This window comes from Lepidochelys olivacea, assembly GCF_965140295.1.
Source record: "Lepidochelys olivacea isolate rLepOli2 genome assembly, chromosome: 2".
Lineage (NCBI taxonomy): Eukaryota > Metazoa > Chordata > Testudines > Cheloniidae > Lepidochelys > Lepidochelys olivacea.
The window spans coordinates 172,278,181-172,304,724 of NC_140412.1; the positions used below are offsets into that span (position 1 = coordinate 172,278,181).

General features: G+C 40.6%; 2 protein-coding genes across 5 annotated transcripts in view; both read right to left on the minus strand.

Moving 5' to 3' along the window:
- Nucleotides 1–26,544, minus strand: part of RAMP3 (receptor activity modifying protein 3) — a 143,913-nt gene that overhangs the window by 36,081 nt on the left and 81,288 nt on the right. The gene's annotated exons all lie outside the window — the stretch shown is intronic.
- LOC311515567 (myb/SANT-like DNA-binding domain-containing protein 7) lies at nt 18,225–26,451 on the minus strand. The gene is made up of 3 exons (XM_084618751.1): nt 26,315–26,451; nt 19,240–19,816; nt 18,225–18,840 (listed from the first exon to the last, which is right to left on the minus strand). Exons 2-3 carry the CDS (start codon nt 19,786–19,788, stop codon nt 18,784–18,786), a joined length of 606 nt encoding a protein of 201 aa, XP_084474877.1. The 5' UTR covers nt 19,789–19,816; nt 26,315–26,451; the 3' UTR covers nt 18,225–18,783.

A 26,544-nucleotide genomic window follows, 5' to 3' on the forward strand; every position in this document is an offset into this window, starting at 1 on the left:
CTATGCAGCCAACAATATATATTTTTACACAATATATTAGAGAAATCAAGCAATCTCTTAAGAATTGTGAGCAGTGGCTGCATCACAGTGCATTTCATGGTGAGGAATTCACTTTCTCACAGAACTATACACTGTGTTGCAATGATAACTAGGAGTTTTGTCAATTAACCACATAAAATCATTTTAAAATTATCATTATACAGTAAACTTTTATAATTTAAACAAGGCACTGAACGTTGAACAAATAAGTACTAACAACTCCTACTTTGTTGCGCTGCCAACAGTTAACACCTCATATAGCCTGAAATAAAACTCAGTTCTCTATGCCTTTGCACAGCTAATTTGGGTTATAATATATTTGTTGCTGATGGATTTACAGCACAATAATGCAGGAACTACGTCTTCCAGACAGAACAAAACTAGATCAAAAGTTTGTCTCAAGTATTCATTTCATAACAAAAATTTATTTTCTTAAATATTTTTACTGGTTTTAAAATATGCCGGGTACGCGAGCTAGTTTGCATAACAGCTACAAGTCTACACAAACTGTAATGTTAAATGTTACCAGTTAAAAGATTTTCAAACAAGAAAATCACGTTGCCCTTATAACATAGTCTTTAATACTTTGTTCCTTAATGATCCTTTTCTTTGATTGACTCGCCATAACAAAATCAGCCTTGCCTTTCGCATAAACCACTTAAGTCTCATGAATCATTGGACTGTCAGCTGGTATGCCTTTCCAATAATTTATTCAAAAAGTGCTTCTCTGAATCAGTGGTTAGAGCTGGTTAAATTATTTGTTGCAAATTATTTTATTCATTGGATTGGGTTCTTCTCCTTGTGAACTGTCTGCAAAAAGATCACATGCTTTCTGTTCCCCAATGGGATGGCCAAGCTTTGTAAAAAAGAGCAGTGCCTGAAGATACCACTGGTGTACTGATTCTGCCACAAGCAGGCAGGAGTCCAGTTTACAGATACCAGCCTCTGATGCCTACTTGCTTGCCTCCAACAGCTGTCTTGGCTAAAATCAGGTAAACAGAAAGAGTGGCCTTGTCCTGCCTTGACTTCACTACCATGGAGGGAGGTCTCATACCCAACATGATCTCTTTTTTTTCACTGACTATCTTTCAGTGATATATGGTTCAAGTGTTGTATTTCAATTTCTTTTCTGTAATCACTTGTTCATAATGAAGGAATGCAACAAATTCCAAGATTAGCTGAAAAGAGAATTGAACAGTTGAAAATTCATATTAAAGAGAGATGAGCTTTTGGTGAGCTGTGATGGAGAGCTCAGTGTTCAGACTGGAGATTTTTCTTGTAGTCAGCAGCAGAGTGGAGGTATCTGGGGACCCAACTCTACCCTTCTGCTCATACTGAGGGTGAGGAGGACAGGGGTAAATCTGTTCTAATGATTTGAAGAAATCTCGGCAGGTAGAACCTCAGTGAACTTTCTTCCTGCTCCCTCCTGTTAATTCTTCTGTGAGAGGGATGATACCCCCACAAAGTTTGGTGAAGCCAAGCTGAGCAGGATCAAGAAAATGACTGTTGGCAAAATGCAATCATCATCACATTGCAATGCCAGACCTGAAGTCTCCTGTGCTCTGATGAGAGCCACACTTACCCCGAAGGGGAAGAGGGTGTTCCAATCACATTTCCTTCTCCCTATTCCTTGGGGATGGTTTCCCTGAGTGCAGGCTCTCGTGGGCTGAGGCTACAGCATGTCTGCCAAATCTGAGCTCCTGGAAGTCCGACACTAGAATGGCTGGACCACAAGAACTTGTATTTCTGCTCCGACTGTTCACGTAGCCCATATAATGATCTCAAAGATGTTTTGTAAAGAGGAATCTCCAGGTTTCTCTGTGTGTGAAGCTGAGAAGCATGCAAATTAGAGAAAGATGAAAAACAGTAAGGTTTAGCTAGTTTATGCTGAGGCTAGGTTTACAACATGCTGCTGAACTGAGCAACAGGCTCAGAGTTTATATACAAACTGCTCTTCAGGTTTCATGAAGCTTCTGAAATGAATATGTCAGAACAATGACAGTACCATTATAAAATAAGTGGTTCAATAAGTGTGTTGCTGTCTTCTACATCTTGTCAAGTTACAGCAGTGGACTGGATTTAGGAATGCATTGACATATAAATTTACTGATTTGACAATATTAGTAAAAGGTTTTAGGACTTTTACATGCTTACACGATTCACCATATGGAAATATAAAATATGGATTCCCTTTTCATGACAGATACTCGTACAGAAGATTACAACGTATCCAACTTTTTTCAGATCTAGCCTTCTGTGACAGAGAGGCAGCCACTGGTGCCAACTGACAAATGGTTCACTGTTCTTTACAAGCAACTCCTGTCTCAGACCTGACAAACTCACTACACCTGATACAAAACTTTCATGGTTTTTATCCATAAAGAGCAGCATGTGATGTCTCTACTGAAAACATATAACTTATCGATACTCCTAATCATTGCAAGATGTATGTAGGAGTATTATTTAAGGAATAATGTAACTAAATTGAAAATTAGGCCTTATGGTCTTCAAGTAGAAGTTAGTCATCAGAGAATCATATGTCTCGGTGATGGCCCATTTAAGCGGAATGGAGTTGTCATCCCCTCCTTGGTTAGCTGGTGATGTAAATGCAAGGTTTAGTTGTCTACCCTTGCCCCAATCCAGAACAGTCAATGGAAAACCATCAAAGTCAACTGCAAACAATCAAAACCACTTGGAGGTTAAAAAGGAACGTTATAACAGATAGGGGATTGCCCTGCCTGTGAATAAAGACAAAAACTGATTCATTATATCAGAAGGTAGAAACAGACATTCTGCATCTATTCACTAAGGCAACACCTTACTGAGTGGGGGTGTTTCGTGAAAGATTGGATCCTGGTTCCTGAAAAGCCAGCTAGCTCTGCAACAGACTGAAATTTGGGCGGGTGGGAGGAGGCAGAGAAGGCAAGGAAGCTCTTTATTGGTTGGAAAGGTAACTATTAACTTAACTATAAGTGTAGAGCCTACTTCATGATTTATGATTTTGTTTTATATGGGAACCATTTGTTTCCATCACTCTCTCTTGTTTCTAGTGGAACCTCTATTCTCTCTTAAATAAATGTTCTTATGGTTTATTATAAGTGCTTACAAGTGCTGTGCATTATATGAAAGCAGTGATTTAAGGTAAAACTGGGGTGCACTGTTTCTTAGGTGTACAGGATCTGGGATTTCTGGAATTTGCCAATGTCAGGGGCTGGATATCACAGACAAATACTCAAGGAATCTCAGGAATTGGGGTACGTCTCTTGTTAACTGCAAGGCAAAGGTAGGGCTGGCCCATCTGGAGGAGAGGCCTTGAGCAGCTGATAGGCAGGTGGTGGTAGGGAGCTAACGCTCAGTGACCACAAGCAATACTCCCTCTCAATGAAGGGGGGCGGGGAACCAGATGACTCACAGTCCTGTGTACCCCAAGAACCATGACACCTTCTAAAATTTAAATAAAACCAAATATTCTATGGGACCCTATAATGGGTGGAGAATTATGCAGAGTAACAGAAAGGATAACTAACCAGAGTCCCATGGTCACCTCCAGATGTTGCATCACAATTTGAAAACATCATATCAACATAAAGCATCACGAATACATGGCATTGCTACACCCCCAAAAGGAACTCGGGAATCTAGCTACCTGCATAATTCATTTGCAAGCTGTGGAACAGACCTGTCAAAATCAGTATTCTTGCATGGAAACCAGGTCGGTTTGCAATTCCAGTTTACGAAAAATTCTCCTGCCTACCCAGATTCCTATATCCACTTAGACTATTGAAACCATTTGTCCAATATTGCAGTCATGGTTCAATTGTATTACAGCACATTTTCCTTTTGCCTATGCAGACAGAAATAAATCATAACCATGTTAAGGAACCATATTTCAGCCTCGGTCTCTACCAGGATGAAAGCAAAAACGTGCTTTATTTCCTGTCTACATAGGCAAGAAGGAATCCTCACACGGGAGAAATAAAGAAGTTAGTTTGACATTTAGAAATAAAGAAATTAGTTTGACATTGTTGGGCCAGCAGTTAGAGGCGAAAAAATATTCTTACTTGTAAACACTGTTCCCTCTAAGCTGTGCGTGTGTGCACGCACACACAGCTCTTAAACCCCGTGCACACGGCGAAACACCACGCACACTCCAGCTTTGGTGGCGGCTCTTTTACTCTTTTTTTTTTTTTGCTTCGGCGGCGGCACAGAAGAAATTTTTTGCGCCCACGGCCTGTTAAAAATTAGAGGGAACATTGCTTGTAAGCTAAGCACATTTTATGTGGAAATAGTTGAGAAAAATAAAAATGGAACTCCACAATGTAATTTTCATATAGTCCCTTTTCAGAGTACAGCTGCACTTTAAGAATGACTCCACATTTACTTCTTAGTTAGAATGGCCTGTTCCATACAGTGCCGGGGGCTTATGTATTCACAGATTGAACTTTGGGTCATTTCAAAGCACAGAATTAAGATCTGGTGAGGGCTCCTTTATTTTTAATTTTTAAATTACAGATTGCAAAGACGGTCTTGCAGAATGCCTTTTGTGATAAAGAATTGGGTGTTGTCAGCAGCCAGCATGGTGTGAGCATGACTGCTCCAATACTAAGCTCACTTTTATAATAAAATAATGATGATGATTAATCAATTATTATTGTTGCCTAACTGATTTATAAACTGCTTTTCTTCACTTTGGAAAACAAATGCATGTGTTGCAAAAGGAAAGTAATAGGTACTTGGTGGTAATTAGTACCACTCTGCTTTTGTAATTGCTGTCATGGCCTCCAGGATTTTCAGGAGGATTTTTGAATATAAAATGTCCATGAGTATTGACACTTGTAAAGAGAAGGAGGGAAGAAGTGAGGACACAGGGTGAGGGATCAACATTTAAACTTCAGCTTGAGAAAGCAGCGTGTAAGCTACATGGGTGGTCAGGAGGGAGGAGGTGATCAGTCCTGATACTGACACAAAGATCAGTTGGTGGATTCACAGAGTTAGAACTGTAATTCCCTAATTCAGCATCAGTCTTGGCACTTACAAGGTTAACCCTGTTGGTCTCACAACACCCCTGGAACTAGTGCTGTCTATCTGTGTCCTCCCAAGGATGTTACTAAAGAAGCATTTATTTCTGGTGCAACCACTTCTGCCTTCTTGCTCCTTGCATCCTGCTTGTGTGCGCTCAACATGACACAGACCACCAGAAGAGTACCAGCCTACTAAAATGAGGGGAGATGCCAGCACCACGGCAGTCCCTAAATTGTTAATACCCGAGCATCAAACATTTCACTGTAAATGTACTGGACATATATGGAGCTACAATAATATGCAACCTTTCTGAACATCCACCTAATGGACACTAACATGGTTAAGAATACTACTGCAGTGCGCTTCAGTCACATTGCCATGGTTCCTGATTTGCAACATTTTTACCAGAACTTTATCTAAGATTTAGCATACCGATAACAGATGTATGTGTATTGCTATACCTATAGATATTCGCAGTGGTTCTAGGCATAAGCAGACTAAGCAATTGCCCTATTAATTATTAGTATGTGTTGGGGGAACCCAAAAAATATTCCTGCTTAGGGCCCCCAATAGGCTAGCACCAGCACTGTTCAAACATACGCAGTAGGTGATGAGTGTGAGTCCCTTTGCTCTATACTACTGTAGGTACAAAAGCACAGTGTGCAAGTCACTCAGTAACAAATGTTTTACATTGTACCAAGAGCCCTACAAAAAAAAATTTGAAGCCTTCATTAAGCACATGATCCTATAACATGCCTGATGTTGTTTTGTTATTGTCTTCCATGGGAGCAAATCTGATACAAAACCAGCCGCAGCTTATGTAGTAACATTCCAAAATTGAATTTGCAGGTTGTTAGAATAAAGCCAACATTTTTTGGCTCTTAAATATGTAATTAAGGGGAATAACTCACTACACATGAAACTGTGTCACACCTTGGCCAAAGAATGAAGCTGGTGGTCATATCTGAAATTTGTACTCTTTGCCACCCTTTCACAGATGTAGTAAAACCAACAGCTGGATGCGCTCACAGGCCAGCATCTAGGTCAGACTTCCTGAAGTAGTCAATGGAGGAGATAAAAAGGCATAGCCAAAAGCCAATGTCTTGAGCTGAAGAGCTCTCTGCCATGCTCACTCAGCCAACAAGGCCAATTAGCCAACAGCTTCACTAAAAGGACCATGGATATATAATTTTCTGAAAGCAAAAATAAGAGCTTATCTTGGGTCACATTGTAGTTCTGCATGCTTAGTTTTTCCGTTAATTTTATGTTATCTTTTTCCTTTACTTCATAGTCAACCATGTTCCTCTGAAAATTAGTCATTTGTTAATAAACTGAACCAATTATAAGCCAGATGCTAAATTCTTACTTAGTTTTGACACCAGCAAAACTCCACTTGACTTTAAAATTGAGCAAAAACTTCAGGTTTTGTCCAAATGATTAGATCAAATCTGGCTTTAGCTATGCATGTTAACAATTTTAGTTATTCATGTGCATAGCTGAAGTTAAAGTTAAGCTAAAATTAATAAAACTCGTATTTTGGATTCAGAACTCTTTTTTTATGTGGCACTTCATGATGGTACCTATTATCATTTTAATGACTATTTCCATATTTGACATGTGTTCACTTGTCAGGGTTGGAAAATATGGGTCATTAATTGGTTTTATTTAGCCCTTTAACTTAGACAGTAAGTTAGGGGCAGAGATATTCTCTAAGATGTGTTTGAACAGCAGCTACCACTTATAGGACCACAATTGGACTACACTATTCTCACACTACTGTCATACAAATAATAATTCAACTATTCTGATTCTTTGGTGGCTGCTGTTTTTTCCAACTCTTGATCCCTTTCAACTGCTGAATGCAAGCTTAACTATGCATGGCATTTACATTTAGTGGCCTTATTAATCTTTTTTCCCCTCTCAAAGGCATATTAGGTAGCATTGGAGTTGCATTTTGTCCCACAACATACCTGATACTTTCAGCAGCTTAAATCATCTTATGTATTTAAATTCTCCAGCTCCAATTATAACACTGACTAAATAATTTAATTACATTTTCCCACTTCTATCTGATCTTCACTGGCTTCTGACTTGACAACCCATTAACTCTGAAGTTCCAATAATTGCCTGTAAGCATTTGAATAGTTTATTTTAAGAATGAGGCAATCCAGTAGAGTTCAGGGTTATGCAAACCTTTCAAACACATTTTAGATTTACAGACTTACTGAGAAAAGGAGTACTTGTGGCACCTTAGAGACTAACCAATTTATTTGAGCATGAGCTTTCGTGAGCTACAGCTCACTTCATCGGATGCATCACAATGCTCACGAAAGCTCATGCTCAAATAAATTGGTTAGTCTCTAAGGTGCCACAAGTACTCCTTTTCTTTTTGCGAATACAGACTAACACGGCTGTTACTCTGAAACCAGACTTACTGAGGGCTCCCTTGTTGTGTAAGGTCAATCAGTTAAGGGAATTCAATAAAAATGGACCACATCGTTTTTCTAGTGAAAGGGAATCTCTGCTATGTATCAGTGATAGGGCTGCCAATTAATCACTAGTTGACTCACAAGATTAACTCAGAAAAATTAATTGTGATTAAAAAAATTAATTGTGATTAGGCGCACTGTTAAACAATAGAATATCAATTGAAATGTATTAAACATTTTGGATGTTTTTCTACATTTTCAAATATATTGATTTCTATTACAACACAGAATACAAAGTGCACGGTGCTCACTTTATATTATTATTTTTATTACAAATATTTGCACTGTAAAAATGATAAACAAAAGAAATAGTATTTTTAAATTCACCTCATACAAGTACTGGAGTGCAATCTCTTTATCATGAAAGTGTAATTTACAAATGTAGATTTTTTTTTGTTACATAACTGTACTAAAAAACAAAACAATCTAAAACTTTAGAGCCTACAGGTCTATTCTGTCTTACTTCTTGTTCAGCCAATCACTAAGACAAACAAGTTTGTTTACATTTACAGTAGATACTGCAGCCTGCTTCTTATTTACAATGTCACCTGAAAGTGAGAACAGGCATTTGCATGGCACATTTGTAGTTGGCATTGCAAGGTATTTATGTGCCAAATATGCTATGTATGTCTCCTGTTCTGTTTTACCTGCAATCTGCCATATATTTCTTGTTATAGCAGTCTCGGTTGATGACCCAGCATATGTTCGTTTTAAGAACACTTTCACAGCAGATTTGACAAAACACAAACAAGATACCAACGTGAAATTTCTAAAAATAGCCACAGCACTCAACCCAAGGTTTAAGAATCTGAAGTGCCTTCAAAAATCTGAGAGGGACAAGGTGTGGAGCATACTTTCAGAAATCTTAAAAGAGCAACACTCAGATATGGAAACTACAGACCCCGAACCCCAAAAAAGAAAATCAACCTTCTGCTGGTGGCATTTGACTCATATGATGAACATGCATCGGTCAGCTTTGCTTTGGATCGTTATCAAGCAGAACCCATCATCAGCATGGACACATGTCCTCTGGAATGGTGGTTGAAGCATAAAGGGACATATGAATCTTTACCACATGTGGCATGTAAATATCTTGCGACGCCGGCTATAAGAGTGCCATGCAAACGCCTGTTCTCACTTTCAGGTGACATTGTAAACAAGAAGTGGGCAGCATTATCTCCTGCAAATGTAAACAAATTTGTTTGACTGAGCAATTGGCTGAAGTAGGACTGAGTGGACTTGTAGGCTCTAAAGTTTTACATTGTTTTATTTCTGAATGCAGGGGTTTTTTGTACATAATTTTACATTTGTAAGTTCAACTTTCATGATAAAGAGATTGCACTACAGTGCTTGTATTAGGTGAATTGAAAAATACTATTTCTTTTGTTTTTTACTGTGAAATTATTTGTAATAAAAAATAAACATAAAGTGAGCACTCTACACTTTGTATTCTGCATTGTAATTGAAATCAATATATTTGAAAATGTAGAAAACATCCAAAAATATATTATTAACAGTGTGATTAATCACTTGACAGCCCTAATCAGTGACAGAAGAACCATCTCTATCCCACCAGAAACTAAGCAGACAAAGTGGGTTATGCCATACAGAGTATATATTTAATTCAGTCTTTTTCTTCTCTGCTCCTTTTTTTTCCCGCAGAGAAACTCTCTGTATTTGTATTTCACTATAGCTGCTCTCTGCTCAAGATTCACCCCATAGTTTTCCCCTCTTCCCCAGGCTGTTTAAATAACACTGATCCCATGTGTCCCAGGGAGAGTATTCTATTCTGTTTCCCACAGACTTCTGAAAACAGCATTTTTTTGGACCACACTGTTTGGAGCTTTTACTTTCCCCTGCTGGATCCTCTGCTTTGTGAATTTTTCTAGATCAGTGCAGGATAAGGGCAGATTTCCTCCACTGTTTTCAAATTTAATTTACTTATCTTTGCTTTTATTTAGCCTAACTTGTTTCTCCATGTGTAATTTATTTTGATGTAAAGTGCTCTGGGGAGTTTAAACTGAGACTACATAGAAAATAAGGTGATTTACTGGAGTAAGCACAAAACCTTGGACCAAATCATAGTGAAAAATAACCCCATTAGCTTTACAATTACTGTGATGTGAATCAGTCTTACACATACACTTGTAGGAATATTGTCTTCATAACAATACCAGGCTAAAGGCAATATCCTGCCCATTTTGCAGGTAGCAAGGGCCCTAAATGCAGTTTAATTCTGTAGAGAGATGAAGATTCTACATCATCTGTCCCAGTGAAGAGCCAGAGGCATGATAATGTAGAAGTGAGCGCATGGACTGATGATACTACAGTCTCCGTTACCATTCACTCCTTATCTCCCCATCTTAAATTTTCATGGGACATGAGATTGCAGTAGCCCAATACACTGCAGTCTTAAAAAGTGCCAGAGGCCACACCATAAGTGGGATCTGGCAGAAAAGGAGGAATGACAAGGGTGGACAAGGAACGTGCTAATTAAGTGTCTCCCTCAGTGGCTCCAAATGGAAGAATTCTTATACAAACCAAGTGTGAAGTAAAGCTGCCCCAACCTGACAGATACTACAGAGGATGGGGTAGCGGTAACATAACCTACCCTTGGTCAAGGAGAAAAACTCTGGAGCATAGGGAGTTTAGTAAGATGTAATTTACAACTTTCTGTGGCCAGCTGTTCTGGATCGGACACCAGATTTGTAGGACATTATTTGGAACCGATTTCATAGGATGAATTTTGATTTCACACCAAAGAAAAATGTTTTCTAAAACAGAGAAACCATTTCTTTTCAATATACATACTCCTTCACCAGATTGCTGGTGTAATACACACAAAGGCTCACTCATTAATTGGTGTGTATAATTGGTGGACCCAGGAGTGATGGGTTGGGGGAACTCCTGTTGGTCCCTCCTTCCTCCTCAGGGGCAGGGAGGAGCAAGTGGCTTGGCTCTAACTTTTTAAACTCTGAGCCAGTTCTCTCCTTCCCCCTCCCCCACCTGCTCCTGCTGCTATTAAATTTTTGGGATTAGGGCAGACAAGCTGATTGGCTCACACCTGCAGAGTGAGGAAGGAGAGGTGGTTTCTGCCCTCTGCAATTTGGCTTTAGTTTCTGCTCCACCCTCTCCCACCTGTACTGGGCATACTGGATCTCTTAAGAAGCCATAGTGCTAGGCTGATTGCCACATTTTAACTGGGTTCTGGATGGGTTTTGCTATATGGCAAATTGACAAATGACTGTCATCTTCCATCCATCACCAGAGGTCTGGTCTAGGGATTTACAGTACATTCATCACAATTTTGATGGGTTCCAGTGCAGCTGGTGGACTAAGAAATGGTTTGATGTGAGGTCCAAGTAACCCAATGCGCTGCTTGGGCACAGGGCCTGCATGGTGAGGTGGGTATGGCTCTATGTCTTGCATAGTGTGGGGCTCATCTCATTTCTCTGGTGTCATGAGGACAATGGGTTGGGACTCTAGCTTCTTGCAGGGTCCCCAAGCAGGTCTAGGGGTGTAGAGGGAACATTGTTTCATACCCATTAAACTACCACCCAGGGCCAGTGGCACCCAATTAAATTCTGCCCTGAAATGGCCCTGGCAGGTAGTTTGGGGATAATTGGCTAATATTTTAATAAAGTTGCAGCCTCTGCATTTCACCATACTCTGGCATGGTGTCTTTCTGCTTCCCTGTCTGCAACAAATATAATTTTACCCTCAGCCTTCAGATCTATTGTAATTGCCTGGCTGACATAACCCAAAATGATATTTCCTTTGGGTAACTGGTATGTGCTCTTATGCTTGCAAGATGACTTTTGCAATAGCAGCCCAGGCTAGAAATAACTGATAGAGAATTATACCTTGCACTGAAATATATAATACATGATTAAATCAAGAGACAAAAGATCACAACCAAATCCTACATTCCTATATTTCAGTCCAATAGCAATAAAAAGTTAGCAGAGCTGATATCTTCCCTGAAGAACTGGTTATTGGACTGAAACATTGGGAATTACACCTCAATACTATTTTCTGTCTCTTGAATTATTATTACCAATTACTGCATTTAGTGACTGCTACTAGAAAGCAAGCTCCCATTCTATCTGATACAATGAGAACCTGGCCTTGGACTGCACTCTTCAAATGGCAAACCCCAAGCACATATGGGAATTCAGTTATATAATTTTATCGGCATGATAAGACATATAAAAATGTTACCCAAGTATATTAAGAGAAAGAGAAAGAAAAGCTGCTGACTGGACATCTTACAGTATTCATATGATCTGTGATCAGTATGTATGGAAATCCTTAATAGGCAGAGGAGAGTAGAAAAACATCTTCTGAAATGAACATACATCACAACATGAGATAAGTAGTATGGTAGGAAACACCTTTATTGTTCACTGACCACAAAAACCCAGAGGTGTTTTTGTGGTCAGTGGACAATAAAGGTATTTCCCACCATAGCTTCCCTATGAACTGCAGTGAGCACCACAATGGTTTTGATCTTATAGACACCTTTGATAAGTGATTCTTCCAGCAATTATATCAATGCAGCACTAGAGAAGCTACTTAGCTCATGCTGTGATGTATGTTCATTTCAGAAGATTTTCTTCTGAAGTGTTGTCACTGCATGGCATTATTGGATGCACCCCTGAGAAAGAAGGTACTATAAACTATATTAAGATTACCTATAAAAAATACCCGATAGGAAGCTTTTCCATTTTAGGCTCTCACAGTCTGCAGTGGTGATATCCGACTAATGACAGATGTCACTAAAATATCTTCCATGTTGATAGGGTCTACATCAGTCTCAAAAATTCCACCTTAGCATGAGTACTTCTGGGAATGACAGCAGTAGAGAATATCACAGCCACCTGTGCTGAGGTAAGACAGGCTTGGAAAATACCAGCTTATTCATAAACTTCCAAACATCTTTGTGCTTAGAGGTATGCAGTCCAGGATGAACCAGTCGCTAAGGCTGACAGTAATACAGCAAGATTTGATTATATCAGCTGCTAAATATAGACTTCTAATTTAGCAAAGCCTTTTATAAATTCCTTTTTTATGGCTATTGTTGAAACTGTTACAAATGGCATGCCATGTACACAAATGCATCTTTGCTCCTATCATAGCTGCCAGCCAACAAGACATGCATACATAAAGCATTTTCTTCTTTTATAAACTTTATTTGTATTATTTTGTATAAAATATAAACACAATGAAACAAAACATAGTTATCCATGCACAAGATGGAAATACCATATAAATAACAAAATTCAGTGTTCACTATTTGTAAAACCTGGAAAAAAACAAAAAGCAAAAACCAACCAAACAAGCAAAACTCTGAACCTGTAGAGGTCCATCAATTGTTGAAGTGACTAAATAGATAAATAAGTGAGAACACAACTTATGAGTGTTGGGGACTAATATCTACTAAACTGCAAAAGCATGCAATAGTTTCATGTGTGACCAGACGTCTTCATATTTTTTCCAACTATTTCTATTACACAGAGTCATTGTTTCCACTAACGCAGTAGTAGAGAGCTCACTAAGCCAGTCTGTGTATGAGGGAGGAATTGCAGGTTTCCATTTTCTCAAAATAACTCTTTTGGCCACTAAAATAGTTACAGCAATCCATTTCTTAACTGGTAATACCAACTCATCCAGCACCCATAACATATATAAGGCTGGAGAAGAAAAAAAATAGCAACACAACGTTGTTGAGAGAATATGGTGTTCCAGAACACATGCATTTTTGACAGGTATAGAGGATGCATGAATGGTTGGCATGGGGCTGTTTGCATTTCCAGCATTCACTATGTGTTCCCAACCTAGCCTTCAACAAATATTCTGGAGTCCAGTAATACCTATTTATTACCTTGTTCTGGAAGAATCGCAAGGATAAGGAATTTGAAGTATATTTCATATTAAGCAGGATATCGCCCCAGGTTTCTGTTGTGATAGTAAGGCGAAGTCCTCTTTCCCATTTTTCTTTCAGACTGAGATTGGGAGGGTAATGTGAAGCATTAAGCCACCTATAAGTAATTCCTACAAAATTACTTTTGTTTCCATGTTTCTTAACATGCTCTTCTGGAGGTGAGAGAGTAGAAACAGAATAATTGTCCACTATTTTTGCATGAATCCTTGAGCATAGCTGCTGAAAGAAGGAACTGTGAGATTGCGGTAGCTGATATTTGTTGCACATAAAATTGAAGGAGGCCAGTCTGTCGTCTTGTATTGTATCTTTATTTTTTGTTAATCCCTTTTCTATCCAAACTGTCTTAAGTGTGGAGTTTGCCATGATCCTGAGGTAGGGGTTATCCCCTAGTGGTACAAGAAGAGAATTAGTAAGATTGGCTGCTGTAATCATCTTAACACATTGCAGGATGTCACATGTAGATGCAAAGATTGGATTTTTCCTTAAGGTTGTGGGTATATAAAAGAAGAGAGGGAACCAATTGGCATAACTAAGTTTTTTCAATCTCAAACCAGGCTGGTGTGTATACAGAGCTACTGGAGAGGAACCACCTTGCAATAGGAAGCATTTGGAATGCGAGATAATATAGATGCAAATCTGGCAATCCCATGATTTTTAAGGGTATTGTGTGACAAGAGAGGCTGTTTTTTATCCCATATAAATGGCATGATACGCCTATTTATTTGACCAAAGAGCAAGAGAGAAACCTTGAAAGGCAACAGGCTAATGATATGAGTCACAATTGGGCAGGTATTCATTCTGGCTATTTCTAGTTTCCCCAGTAAGGATAGAAGGAGGAGATGGGATTGATTCTTCAATCGTACAAAAATGGCATCAGCTACTAAACTGATTTTGTATTCTTTCCTGTTTAGAGTCTCACCTTCAATGGCTTCATGACAACATATGTACATTGCCAGTGGTTCAAGAGGAACCTTAAAAAGGAGGGGCAGGAGGGGAAATGTGGGAGAAATAATTCCATTAGTTGATACTGAAGCGAGGGGAGAGTTGTATAATACACTGACCCAGTTCAGGAATATTGGTCCAAAGCCAAATTTTTTAGGGCAGCCATTAGGGTCATTCAACCCTATCAAAGGCTTTCTGTGCATCTAGAGATAAGGCTGTGGAAGGAACATCTGACATCTGAGCTTGCGGATCAAGTGAGTGATTTTTCTCATATTATTAGCAGCCAATTTTCCTTTAATGAAACAAAACTGATCTGTGTGTATAATTGATGGAATCATGGTGTTCAGTTGTCTCGCTAAAATTTTTGCATTTATTTTGCAACCCGTGTTCAACAGAGATATGGGGCAGAAGTTGCTATGGTAGCAGCCATCTTTGTCCTTTAATATTAAAGTAATTAAATCAGTTCTCATCTTACAAGACATTGTTCCTTTTTAGAACGTTTCAGTGAAGACCTTTGAAAGAATAGAAGATAGCTGATTACAAAATGTGTTGCAGAAATGTGCTGGAAAGCCATCCATCTCAGGGGCCTAGCTGGAATTCATATTTTTATATCCTGTTTGATCTCTTGTGTTGTGACAGCTTTGTCCCTAAACAACACTTGTTCTGAAGTGAAGGTATTAAAAAGTAGGCCTTCAATGAAATGATCAAATTTATCAGAGTCACACTGATTGTCTAATTTATATAAAGTTTGATATAAATGCTTAAATTGATTATTTAAATTGATATTTGTTGGTTCAAGGATGGTACTCCCATCTTCTTTCACTAAGGAAGAAATATTGTTGTTGGCTAATTCAATCTTAAGTCTTCTGCAAGTAGTTTACCTGTGTTATCTCCCCATGCATAATATCTTTGTTTGACCCCCATTGAGTGCAAATTCGACATGGCTGGAAAAGCATTCATTATATTTATATTTGGCGTTGATTACAGAACGTAGGTTTTCATTATTTGGTTCAGTCTTAGGCTTTCTCTGCAACTGATCTATTTCATTGTCCTAAGAGTCTAATAACTTGAGTCTGTCTCTTCTTTTGGGAGGTATACTTTATGCATTCACCCCTTACACTAGCTTTCAGAGTTTCCCAAAGGAGGGTATCTGAGGTAACTGAGTGCTTATTTTCTTGTACGAAATTAGAGGTGACCGAATGAACTATGGAACAAAACTTTGCATCATTTTGTAACAGCTTTCACCAAGAACATTTTAATGATATGTAACCAGCATTGATGATAAGTACAATTGGAGCATGATCTGAAATTAATATATTATCAATAGCTGCTTCTAGGCATGCTGGAATCAGTTCTGCAGACACAAGAAAAAAGTCAATTCTGGATTAAGATGAATGTACTGCAGAGAAATATGTATAGTCATGCTCCTTGGGGTGTCTCAGTCTCCAGATACTTTTTAAATCAAGTTTATTCATTAATAGTGATGATTGGCCTATTTTGCTTTGAGAGGTGGGTCTCATATAATTGGATAGTCCAGATGTCTTTCTAGTGTAGTATTCCAGTTGCCTCCCATTATTACAGGAATGTCTTTTTTGTTAGAAAGAATGTCTGTAGTGTCTTTGAAAAATTTAGTATTACCTCCACTTGGATTGTTAATGCTTCCTCAAATTAACTTTTTTAAGTTGAAACCATCTTCAAGAAGAACATAGCTTCCTTCAGCTTCAGACCAAAACTGTATACATTGAAAAGTTATGATTTTATGAATTGAGACGGATATACCTCTGCTCTTAGAATTTAATGATAAATGATACTCAACACCTACACACCTCTTCTAGATTCTGTGGGTATCTATTTCTCCTAGATCAGTTTTCTGCAATAAAGCTACTAGATAATTTTTTTAATTGAGGTATCTCAGGATTTTAATTCTTTTGGAAGGTTAAGTCCCCTCACATTCCAGGAGCATACTCTTAGGGTATGTCTACACTACGACATTAGGTCGAATTTATAGAAGTCGATTTTTAGGAAGCGACTTTATACAGTCGATTGTGTGTGTCCCCACTAAGCACATTAAGTCGGCAGAGTGAGTCCACAGTACCGTGGCTAGCATCGACATCAGGAGCGTTGCACTGTGGGTACCTATCTCACAGTTCCCGCAGTCCCCGCTGCCCATTGGAATTCTGGGTTGAGCTCCCAATGCCTGATGGGACAAAAACATTCTCAGAGGTGGTTTTGGGTACATATCATCAGTTGCCCCTCCCTCTGTGAAAGCAACAGCAGACAATCGTTTTGCGCCTTTTTTTCATGCAGACGCCATACTGCTGTCAGCTAACTGCTGACAGCTAACTGTCGTCATCCACCATTTCCACTGCAACTCTCCTCTCCTGCTGTCCTGCAGACACCATACCACGGCAAACATGGAGCCCGCTCAGCTCACCACTGCTGTTGTGAGCATTGTAAACACCTCACGCATTATCCTGTAGTATGTGCAGAACCTGCAAAAGCAGGCGAGGAGGCGACAACAGCGCAATCATGATAGTGATGAGGACATGGACACAGACTTCTCTCAAAGCACGGGCCCTGGCAATTTGGACATCATGGTGCTAATGGGGTAGGTTCATGCTGTGGAATGCCGATTCTGGGTCCGGGAAACAAGCACAGACTGGTGGAACCGCATAGTGTTGCAGGTCTGGGACAATTCCCAGTGGCTGCGAAACTTTTGCATGCGTAAGAGCACTTTCATAGAACTTTGACTTGCTTTCCCCTGCCCTGAAGTGCAAGAATACCAAGATGAGAAGAGTCCTCACAGTTGAGGAGCAACTGGCAATAGCTCTCTGAAAGCTTGCAATGCCAGACAGCTGCCAGTCAGTCGGGAATCAATTTGGAGTGGGTAAATCTACTGTGGGGGCTGCTGTGATCCAAGTAGCCAACACAATCACTGAGCTGCTGCTATCAAGGGTAGCGACTCTGGGAAATGTGCAGGTCATAGTGGATGGCTTTGCTGCAATGGGGTTCCCTAGCTGCGGTGGGGTGATAGACGGAACACATGTCCCTATCTTGGGACCAGACCACCTTGGCAGCCAGTACATAAACCACAAGGGGTACTTTTCAATGGTGCTGCAAGCACTAGTGGATCACAAGGGATATTTCACCAACAACAACGTGGGATGGCCAGGAAAGGTGCATGACGCTCGCATCTTCAGGAGATCTGGTCTGTTTGAACAGCTGCAGGAGGGAACTTACTTCCCAGATCAGAAAATTACCATTGGGGATGTTGAAATATCTATAGTTACCCTTGGGGACCCAGCCTATCCCTTAATGCCCTGGTTCCTGAAGCCATACACAGGCACCCTAGACAGTAGTAAGGAGCAGTTTAACTATAGGCTGAGCAAGTGCAGAATGGTGGTAGAATGTGCATTTGGACGTTTTAAAGTGCACTGGCACAGTTTACTGACTCGGTTAGACCTCAGCGAAACCAATATTCCCATTGTTATTACTGCTTGCTGTGTGCTCCACAATATCTGTGAGAGTAAGGGGGAGATGTTTATGGCGGGGAGGGAGGTTGAGGCAAATCGCCTGGCTGCTGGTTACCCAGCGTGGTTAGAAGAGCACAGAAGGGCGTGCTCCGCATCAGAGAAGCTTTGAAACCAGTTTCATGACTGGCCAGGCTACGGTGTGAAAGTTCTGTTTGTTTCTCCTTGATGAAAACCTGCCCCCTTGGTTGATTCTACTTCCCTGTAAGCCAACTGACCTCCCACCTTCGATCACCGCTTTCAGAGGCAATAAAGTCATTATTGTTTCAAAATCATTCATTCTTTATTAATTCATCACACAAATAGGGGGGAAATCGCAAGGTAGCCCAGGAGGGGTGGGTGTGGAGGGAAGCATTGGGTGGGGTGGTGGATGAGGGGAGGAGGGAAGGACAAGGCCACACTACATTTCAAAACTTATTGAATGCCAGCCTTCTGTTGCTTGGGCAATCCTCTAGGGTGGAGTGGCTGGGTGCCTGTAGCCTCCCAATCCTGCATTCTTGGGTGTCTGGGTGAGGAGGATATGGAACTTGGGAAGGAGGGCAGGCAGTTATACAGGGGCTGCATCAGCAGTCTGTGCTCCTCCTGCCTTTTCTGCAGCTACACCAGACACCTGAGCAAGTCAGTTTGCTCCCCCATTCGGCTCAGCATTGCATCCTGCCTCCTCTCAGCGTGCTCCTCCCTCCTCTCATTGCATTCATTTAACGCTTTCCTGGACTCTGCCATTGTTTGCCTCCATGCATTCTGCTGAGCTCTTTCAGTGCGGGAGTACTGCATGAGCTCTGAGAATATGTCATTGTGAGTGCCCTTTTTTTGCCTTCTAATCTGCGCTAGCCTCTGGGACGAAGATGATGGGGGAGCGTAGAAACGTTTGCAGCTGTGGGAGGAAAAAAGGGAGAGTAGTATTTTAAAAGATACATTTTAGAGAACAAAGGGAAGACTATTTCGTGCTGAATCAAGCGATTCACATTACATAGCACATGTGCTTCCCCCACCACCACCGCCTGGTTAGTATCAGGGAAGATCCCCCTCAGCCAAACGCGAACAGCTCAGCATGAACGGGCCTCCCCACACCGCGTGGCAAAGACTTTTAGAGTACCTCCAGGAGAGCTTCATGGAGATGTCCCTGGAGGATTTCCACTCCATCCCCAGAAACGTTAACAGTCTTTTCCAGTAGCTATACTGGCCGCAAATGCCTCCCAAGTCTTCAGGGCAAATTAATCATTTAACACACTTGCTTTTAAACCCTGTATTATATTTACAAAGGTACACTCACCAAAGGTGCCTTCTCCAGCTTCATGGTCTGGGAGCCCGCCTTGGGAGGGTTGGGAGGGTATTGGCTCCAGAGTGATGAAAGTTCCTGGCTGTCAGGAAGAAGGGATTCTCCACTTGCCTGCTGTGCACTATCCTTAACCTCCTCCTCCTCATCATCTTCCTCATCCACAAAATCCTCATCCCTGTTGCGTGAGACTCCCCGCTTGCAGGTGTCCACGGACAGGGATGGGGTAGTAGTAGGGCCCCCCCCTAGAATTGCATTCAGCTCATCAAAGAAGCAGCATGTCTGGGGCTCCGACCCAGAGCGACCGTTTGCATCCTTTGTATTTTGGTAGGTTTGCCTCAGCTCCTTAACTTTCACATGGCACTGCTGTGTGTCCCTGTTGTAGCCTCTGTCCATCATGCCCTTGGAGATTTTGGCAAATATATTGGCATTTCGTCTTTTGGAACAGAGTTCTGCCTGCATGGATTCTTCTCCCCATACAGCAATCAGATCCAATACCTCCCATTCAGTCCATGCTGGAGCTCTTTTGCGATTCTGGGACTCCATGTTCACCTATGCTGATCAGCTCGCCACGCTGGCCAAACAGGAAATGAAATTCAGAAGTTCCCAGCGCTTTTCCTGTCTACCTGGCCAGTGCATCTGAGTTGAGAATGCTGTCCAGAGCGGTCACAATGGAGCACTCTGGGATAGCTCCCAGAGGCCAATCCCGTCAAATTGCATCCACACTACCCCAAATTCGACCCAGCGAGGTAGAATTTAGCACTAACCCCCTCGCTGTGGAGGAGTACAGAAATCGATTTTAAGAGCCCTTTAAGTCAACAAAACAGGCTTGATCGTGTGGGTGCAGGGTTAAATTGACCTAACGCCGCTAAATTCGACCCTAAACTCGTAGTGTAGACCAGGGCTTTGATAATTCATGGCAAAGTTTTAAAAATTATATTAAGATATATAACCTTATACTAAAGATACATATTTCCCTGTTGATGCTGTAAAACCACATCTCTAGAATATGGTCTATATTTATATATATATATATAGGTACTGGTTAGTTTTTAATGAATTTATGCCTTCAATTGAGACTCTAAGAGTGTCAGCTATATAAAAATATCTATAGTTAAATATCATGTGTCTTCCAAAGTATATTTATAACAGAAAACAAAAATAATTAACAGACTTAAAACAAGCCCAGGTGGACATGCTCAGATCCCTGATGGCTTCAGTTCCATCTTGCCCTCCCCCCACCTATATTATCTAATGTAGTCTAAATGTCTCTAAATACAAATATATTTTAAGTCAAATATTACCCTGTTAATACCAATGGGTATTCTAGAATATGTAGAATACATTCCTACCACCAGAAAAATTTATGTGTACATACACAGATGTATATGCATATACATATTTACAGACTCATCACATGTACATTTACAATTGATTTTGTACATCAAATATAAATTAGTACAAAATCTAAATAGGAAAAATACAATATAAATATCATATTCATAATATGTCAAATGCCCTCCACAAATTGAATATCTAGTTCTATTTTAGGTTAGGAGCATTGAGCATTGAGTGTTCTAAGGGACTTGTGGTCACCATAACACAATCCATCAGTGAAGAGATTTTTTCTAGCAGTGCAAGTTGTGATGATTAGTACGGCTAATACTTCAATCAGTAGATGGTGCTACAAACCCCAGCTTTGTGTTAAACTGTTACTCTATGTATTGCAATGCTATACAGTTGTTATTGCTCAGTTTCAAAGGAGATCAACAGAAGAGTTCAGACTAGCTGGTTATCTGCTAGGAGTTAAAAGGTTATATAAGTGACAGTTACCATATCTACAAGGATACATAGGAAAACAAACTGATTATTAAACTTGTCAAGGTGTGTTTTTTATGATAAAACCATTCTGCTATTTTTGGTCAAATCTGTCTCAGTCTTCGAAGCATCTGTCAATCAAGTTGTATATTTAAAGCCAGTTGACAATAATATTTTTCTTTCTTTCTAAGACAAAGTCAGATTGGAGGTTAAAAGTAAAGCTTACTGTAAGTGAAGCAGCCAAATATTAGAGGTTAACAGAAGACTTAGGATCATAATTAAGATAAAGCAAATTAAAGCCACTCTAATCTGCTTTGAGACATTTTGGACAAACAGTAAATGTAATAATTGCTATGTCACCTTGTCACAACACTGTGCATAACTATGTACCATGAAGACACAAAATTACTTCACAAGCCAACAAAGGTGGGCCACAATCAGAACCCCAGATACAAACACCCTCAAACTTTTGATAGGGATCCAAATTTTGCAAGCTCAGGGCCATTCTTACCAGCAAAGGTTTGTTGTTATGGAATGTGCAATACAGCAATTGCTCTACCCTTTTCAACATGCCTACAAAAAAAGAGTCTCCTCTGACATTCGATTTACATTAGTTTCATGCCATTGATTGCTGTGCCATGACTCATTTTTACCATTAGAGAGGAGATCTGAAATCAGGCTTCACTATATATTGCAGGCTTAGCAGCAAAACATTTGAGCTAAAAGAGACCATCACCAAAAATGACATTTCTTCACAAGTTTATCCTATGTATCTTCACTCCAAATAAAAAATTGACTATCATAACTTTCTCATTATCCAAGGCTTTTCTGTCTGATGAGCTAGAGAGGGGACAACATTTAATTTATAGCTCATGGTGTTTTTTTCATACCCTATGAAGTGAGGTCAAAGGATCGTGTAATTCCTCTGACTACAGGTTAAATTGCTAAAGCTGACACTGAATTTGCTTTAAGGAGAGCATGCAGTCTTCACCAGAAATTGCCAATAAATATTTTATCCATCCAATACGTTTTTAAAGAGTTTTTCCCCTTTGTCTTTCTGTTGCTCATATTTGAAATTCTTTCTTAGAAAGTTTTTTTACAGTATAATTCCTCCCTGCATATTGTATCATTTTACATTGGAAAAGATTGATACTTTTCTCCCACTGTGTTGTATATTCACATAAAATGAATATAGCTGTTCAGCAAGGGTGGCTTGTCAGACAAAATTAATCTTTGTACACAAACATAATTGATCTGATATTGGAAAGATATATGATGTGATAGGAGAAGAGGTTTTCTATGGCAATTAAACACCCACTGCCTACTGAAAGTTAATGAGAATTGGAAGCCTGAGTCTCCCTGGTGCCTTCTAAAATCTCTCTCAGAAATATTTTAACAGCTCTAGCAAAGTCAGCAAAGGACGCCTGTTGATCTTACATAAACAGTGCCAGATTCTGATCCCTTTACTCATGTTGAATAGTGTTTAGTTCTGCAAGTAGTCCCATTAATTTAAGATATTAGTCAACATGAGGTTATCAGAATCTGATTCAAAGTAGTTTATTTTCCCCAGCGGATCATAACATAGTTATAATGCAGATCATACCCTTGGGGGGAGGGGCAGAATGACAGTGTCTCTTTAAAGATGAAAAAATGACCTGTCTGAGTTAAAATGTTAAATTATTGTTCCACAGCTTATTTTAAATTCCTTTTTACAAAAATATGTCAGAATCTTGATTCCAACACTATGTTTTTTGCATACGTACATTTCTCCCATGGGGGTGTCAATGAGATTGCTACCCATGTACAGAGAGGAAAATGTTAGAGAAGGAAATAGATCCGTCAAGTGCATGAATTCACCCTTAATTTGTTGCTTTTTGTAGTATGCCAGTATACCCTTATGATAAAATGGGTATTACTGCAAAGTGCTAAACATCTCTGCAATATCTCAGTTCAGAAGAGACCTTAATTAGAAATTGTGCAATTAAGATATAAATCAAAACAGATACTTCCTTGCAAAAGTGCATTAGCTATATTAATGGCAATGCTTAACCTCCAGAACTTGAAGTTTTATGCTCAAAGTTGCAAAACACACTAATCCATAACAATGATACCCATACTGTGATAGCGGCAAACTAAGCTAACTTCCCATTATAGTGATGGGAACAAGAAAAGACCAAGATCTCCAGTGTGTCAGACTGCCCAGTATCATATCTTTTCAACACTTGTCCATATGACAGAATCTGAATCTCAAGGACATACCCAAGGTTACACCATAAAGGTACATTCTCCCGAACTTGCCTTGGAAGGAGACAAGGATTCCTCTGTGTATTTAAGATACTTTTCTTCCTGCCTATTTAATGGGGGAAGGACAACTAAATTAAAATCACAGTTTCTTCTATTGCCTTACAAGCAACTTATTGCCCTCTGCCTCTCCACTGAAAAGACTTGCTATTTCACAGCTTCCACAGGTTTGGCTTCCTCAGGCAAAAGAGCACTTAAAGAGTTTCACATCCTCAACATTTTTCAGAATAAATGCCAACTCAGTGGAATGCTTATTCCTTTATTTTTCTTTTCCTTTTTCCTATTTTTAAATCTTTCAGATGAGCAGAAAATATAGCGCAGCCATCCAACTGTGCAGTTGTCACAGAATGAAAGCTTATTTTTAGCCCGGGCACACAGCATTTAGTTTTATACTCATAGTATAAAAAGCTGAGGGTTGGAAGGGGGTGGAGAGAGCGTAGGGAAGTCAAACAACAAGTCATCAAAACTCACCAGGCTCTCAGCTCCTCCATGCAAGCATGTCTACTGCCTAGTCCTAGAGAAGAAAGCTATACAGATCCATCATTTTCAAGTGTCAACATAGTTTAGGGATAATTGGACATCCAGTTGGCAATGCTGGTCACACTGCTAACATGTATCAAATGCAGCCCTCCAAATACAACACGTATGGGCCTCTGGGGTTAGAGAAACAAGTTTCTTCATTAAATGAGAAACCCAGCCCTCGCCTCCATCACTACCAAGGTCCCACAATAGCAAAACCAGTGAGAGATTCTGATGCACTGAGGGGAAAGGAGGAGGCAGTTCTGGACTAAGTGAATGGTACAGGGGGTGTGCATCCCCCTTGCATACCATATAGCCCAGTTTAGAGTGATGCCCTACTTCACCCTAGGAGAAAGTGTGGGTAGGACATACATAGAGGGGAGGAGTGGGCGCCAGAAGCTCTGCTGCTTTGTTGATTCCTCTTGCTGCTGAAAAGGGATCACATAGGGCTGTACAGGCTACTCCAGGTACTAGATGGGAGTAGGCTCCATGGAGCCCTTTTGCAGTCATTCCACAGCTGGAGCAAGTCGATTCCTCCTCCTGCTCCATCCACTTCCCACACATGTCCCCAGTGCCCAGTCCAACTATATGGATTTGGTCTTAGGACAGGAGAGCAACTACATTAGAAAAAACTGGTTGGAGCCAGCAGTGGAATGCATTAATTTTACACGCTTCTGGGACATAAACAAAAGCATAAGAAGTTGAGTGGGAGAGGCATGTTCCCTCTTACCCCTCCCGCCCCCCTCCCCCAGTGATTTCACCCATGCCCTAAGAGTTGAAGGAATGTATGTATTTTAAAAAGTGATCTTTAGAATGACCCTGTGCGTGCAAAGGCAAGGACTAACAGAAGATGGTATCTAGGTGATTAATATGCTGCCAGCAGGGCCAGCTTCAGGCACCAGCTTTCCAAGCAGGTGCTTAGGGCGGCACTGGGAATGGGGCGGCAATCCATGTCCCGCGGCGGCGATTCAGCGGCAAGTGCTTGGGGTGGCAAAATTGGTAGAGCCGCCCCTGGCTGCCAGATCACGTGACATTTTAACTCGCTTTGAGGTTTCAGTGTGGGTCAGGATACAAATACCCGGGAAGCCCCAAAGTGTCACTTGGCAAGCTGCTGCAGTAGGGCACAGAAGAGAAGCTGCATTTCATCAGATAGCTTATCTACTGGTAACCAGAGAGTCAGGGGAAAGAACCATGCTGGTCTCTCCAAGCCCCACAGATGACTTGTCATAGGGCGGGGGAGTGAATCAGAGACCATTTGAGAAAAGAATATGCTGCCATAAGTGGCCAGAAAGCCAGAGTATGGGGAAATTTAAACTGGTCTCAGACCTGGGGGAAAATGTTCATTCCTGTTTAATTCTTACTTTGCTGGAACTAGTTCACCTGAATCTGATTTTCAGAGGTGCTGAACCCCGACAGCTCCCATCCATTTCAACTGGCTTTGTGGATAGCCAGCCCTTCTGAAAACCATAGAATCATAGAATATCAGGGTTGGAAGGGACCTCAGGAGGTCATCTAGTCCAACCCCCTGCTCAAAGCAGGATCAATCCCCAACTAAATCATCCCAGCCAGGGCTTTGTCAAGACTGACCTTAAAAACTTCTAAGGAAGGAGATTCAACCACCTCCCTAGGTAATGCATTCCAGTGTTTCACCACCCTCCTAGTGAAAAAGTTTTTCCTAATATACAGCCTAAACCTCCCCAACTGCAACTTGAGATCATCACTCCTTGTTCTGTCATCTGCTACCACTGAGAACAGCCTAGAGCCATCCTCTTTGGAACCCCCTTTCATGTAGTTGAAAGCAGCTATCAAATCCCCCCTCATTCTTCTCTTCCGCAGACTAAACAATCCCAGTTCCCTCAGCCTCTCCTCATAAGTCATGTGTTCCAGACCCCTAATCATTTCTGTTGCCCTCCGCTGGACTCTTTCCAATTTTTCCACATCCTTCTTGTAGTGTGGGGCCCAAAACTGGACCATGTTCAACATTACACAAACACACCTCCTTCCAAAGGACATCACCCCCTGTGTCTCAGGCACAGTGACAGGTCACACTGGGTGGAGACACCAGGCATAGGAAAACAAACCCAGGACCCAACAGGGGAGAAGCCACACCCAGCAGCAGGCACCAGGAAGAAGGCTTGAGCCCCACCTTGGGGCAGAGGCTACACAAACAAATGACAGCATGAAATATTGCTGTCAATAAAGAGAATGGAGTAGCTGTATTTGAAAATACACCTTGCATTAGTAACTTAATGAGAAAACTATGGATTTAGAGAACATTTGCCTTAAATGTGTTGAACTCTGGATTCACTATAGATACAGTGAGACAGTTGACGTATGTTAAATGAATATCAACAACAAGCAGCCTATTGATTAACCTCTATTAATATATTTTAGAGTAGGTGCTCTTCAAGTGAGAGACTGTGCCTCATTTTACCTTTGTGTTGCTTTAAGCCATCTTCGCACACTCACAACCCTCACCACATAGCTGGTGAGGGCTACGTTTCCATACACACACACACCCCATGAACAGGGAGAAACTATAAGGTAGATTGTATATCTGTGTCCAGTCAGTCAGTTTCCTAGGCTGCTCCTGGGGCAGGGTAGCCACAGTTTAGCCCTATGCAATAAAGAATCAAGTACATGGGTTTCAGTGTTAGAAACTTT

Coding starts and splice junctions, on each gene's coding strand:
- LOC311515567 (XM_084618751.1), bottom strand. CDS start 19,788: ATGGAGTCCCAGAATCGCAAAAGAGCTCCAGCATGGACTGAATGGGAG. Junction 18,841..19,239: donor AGCTGGAGAAGGCACCTTTG/GTGAGTGTACCT, acceptor TTCCTCCCACAG/CTGCAAACGTTTCTACGCTC.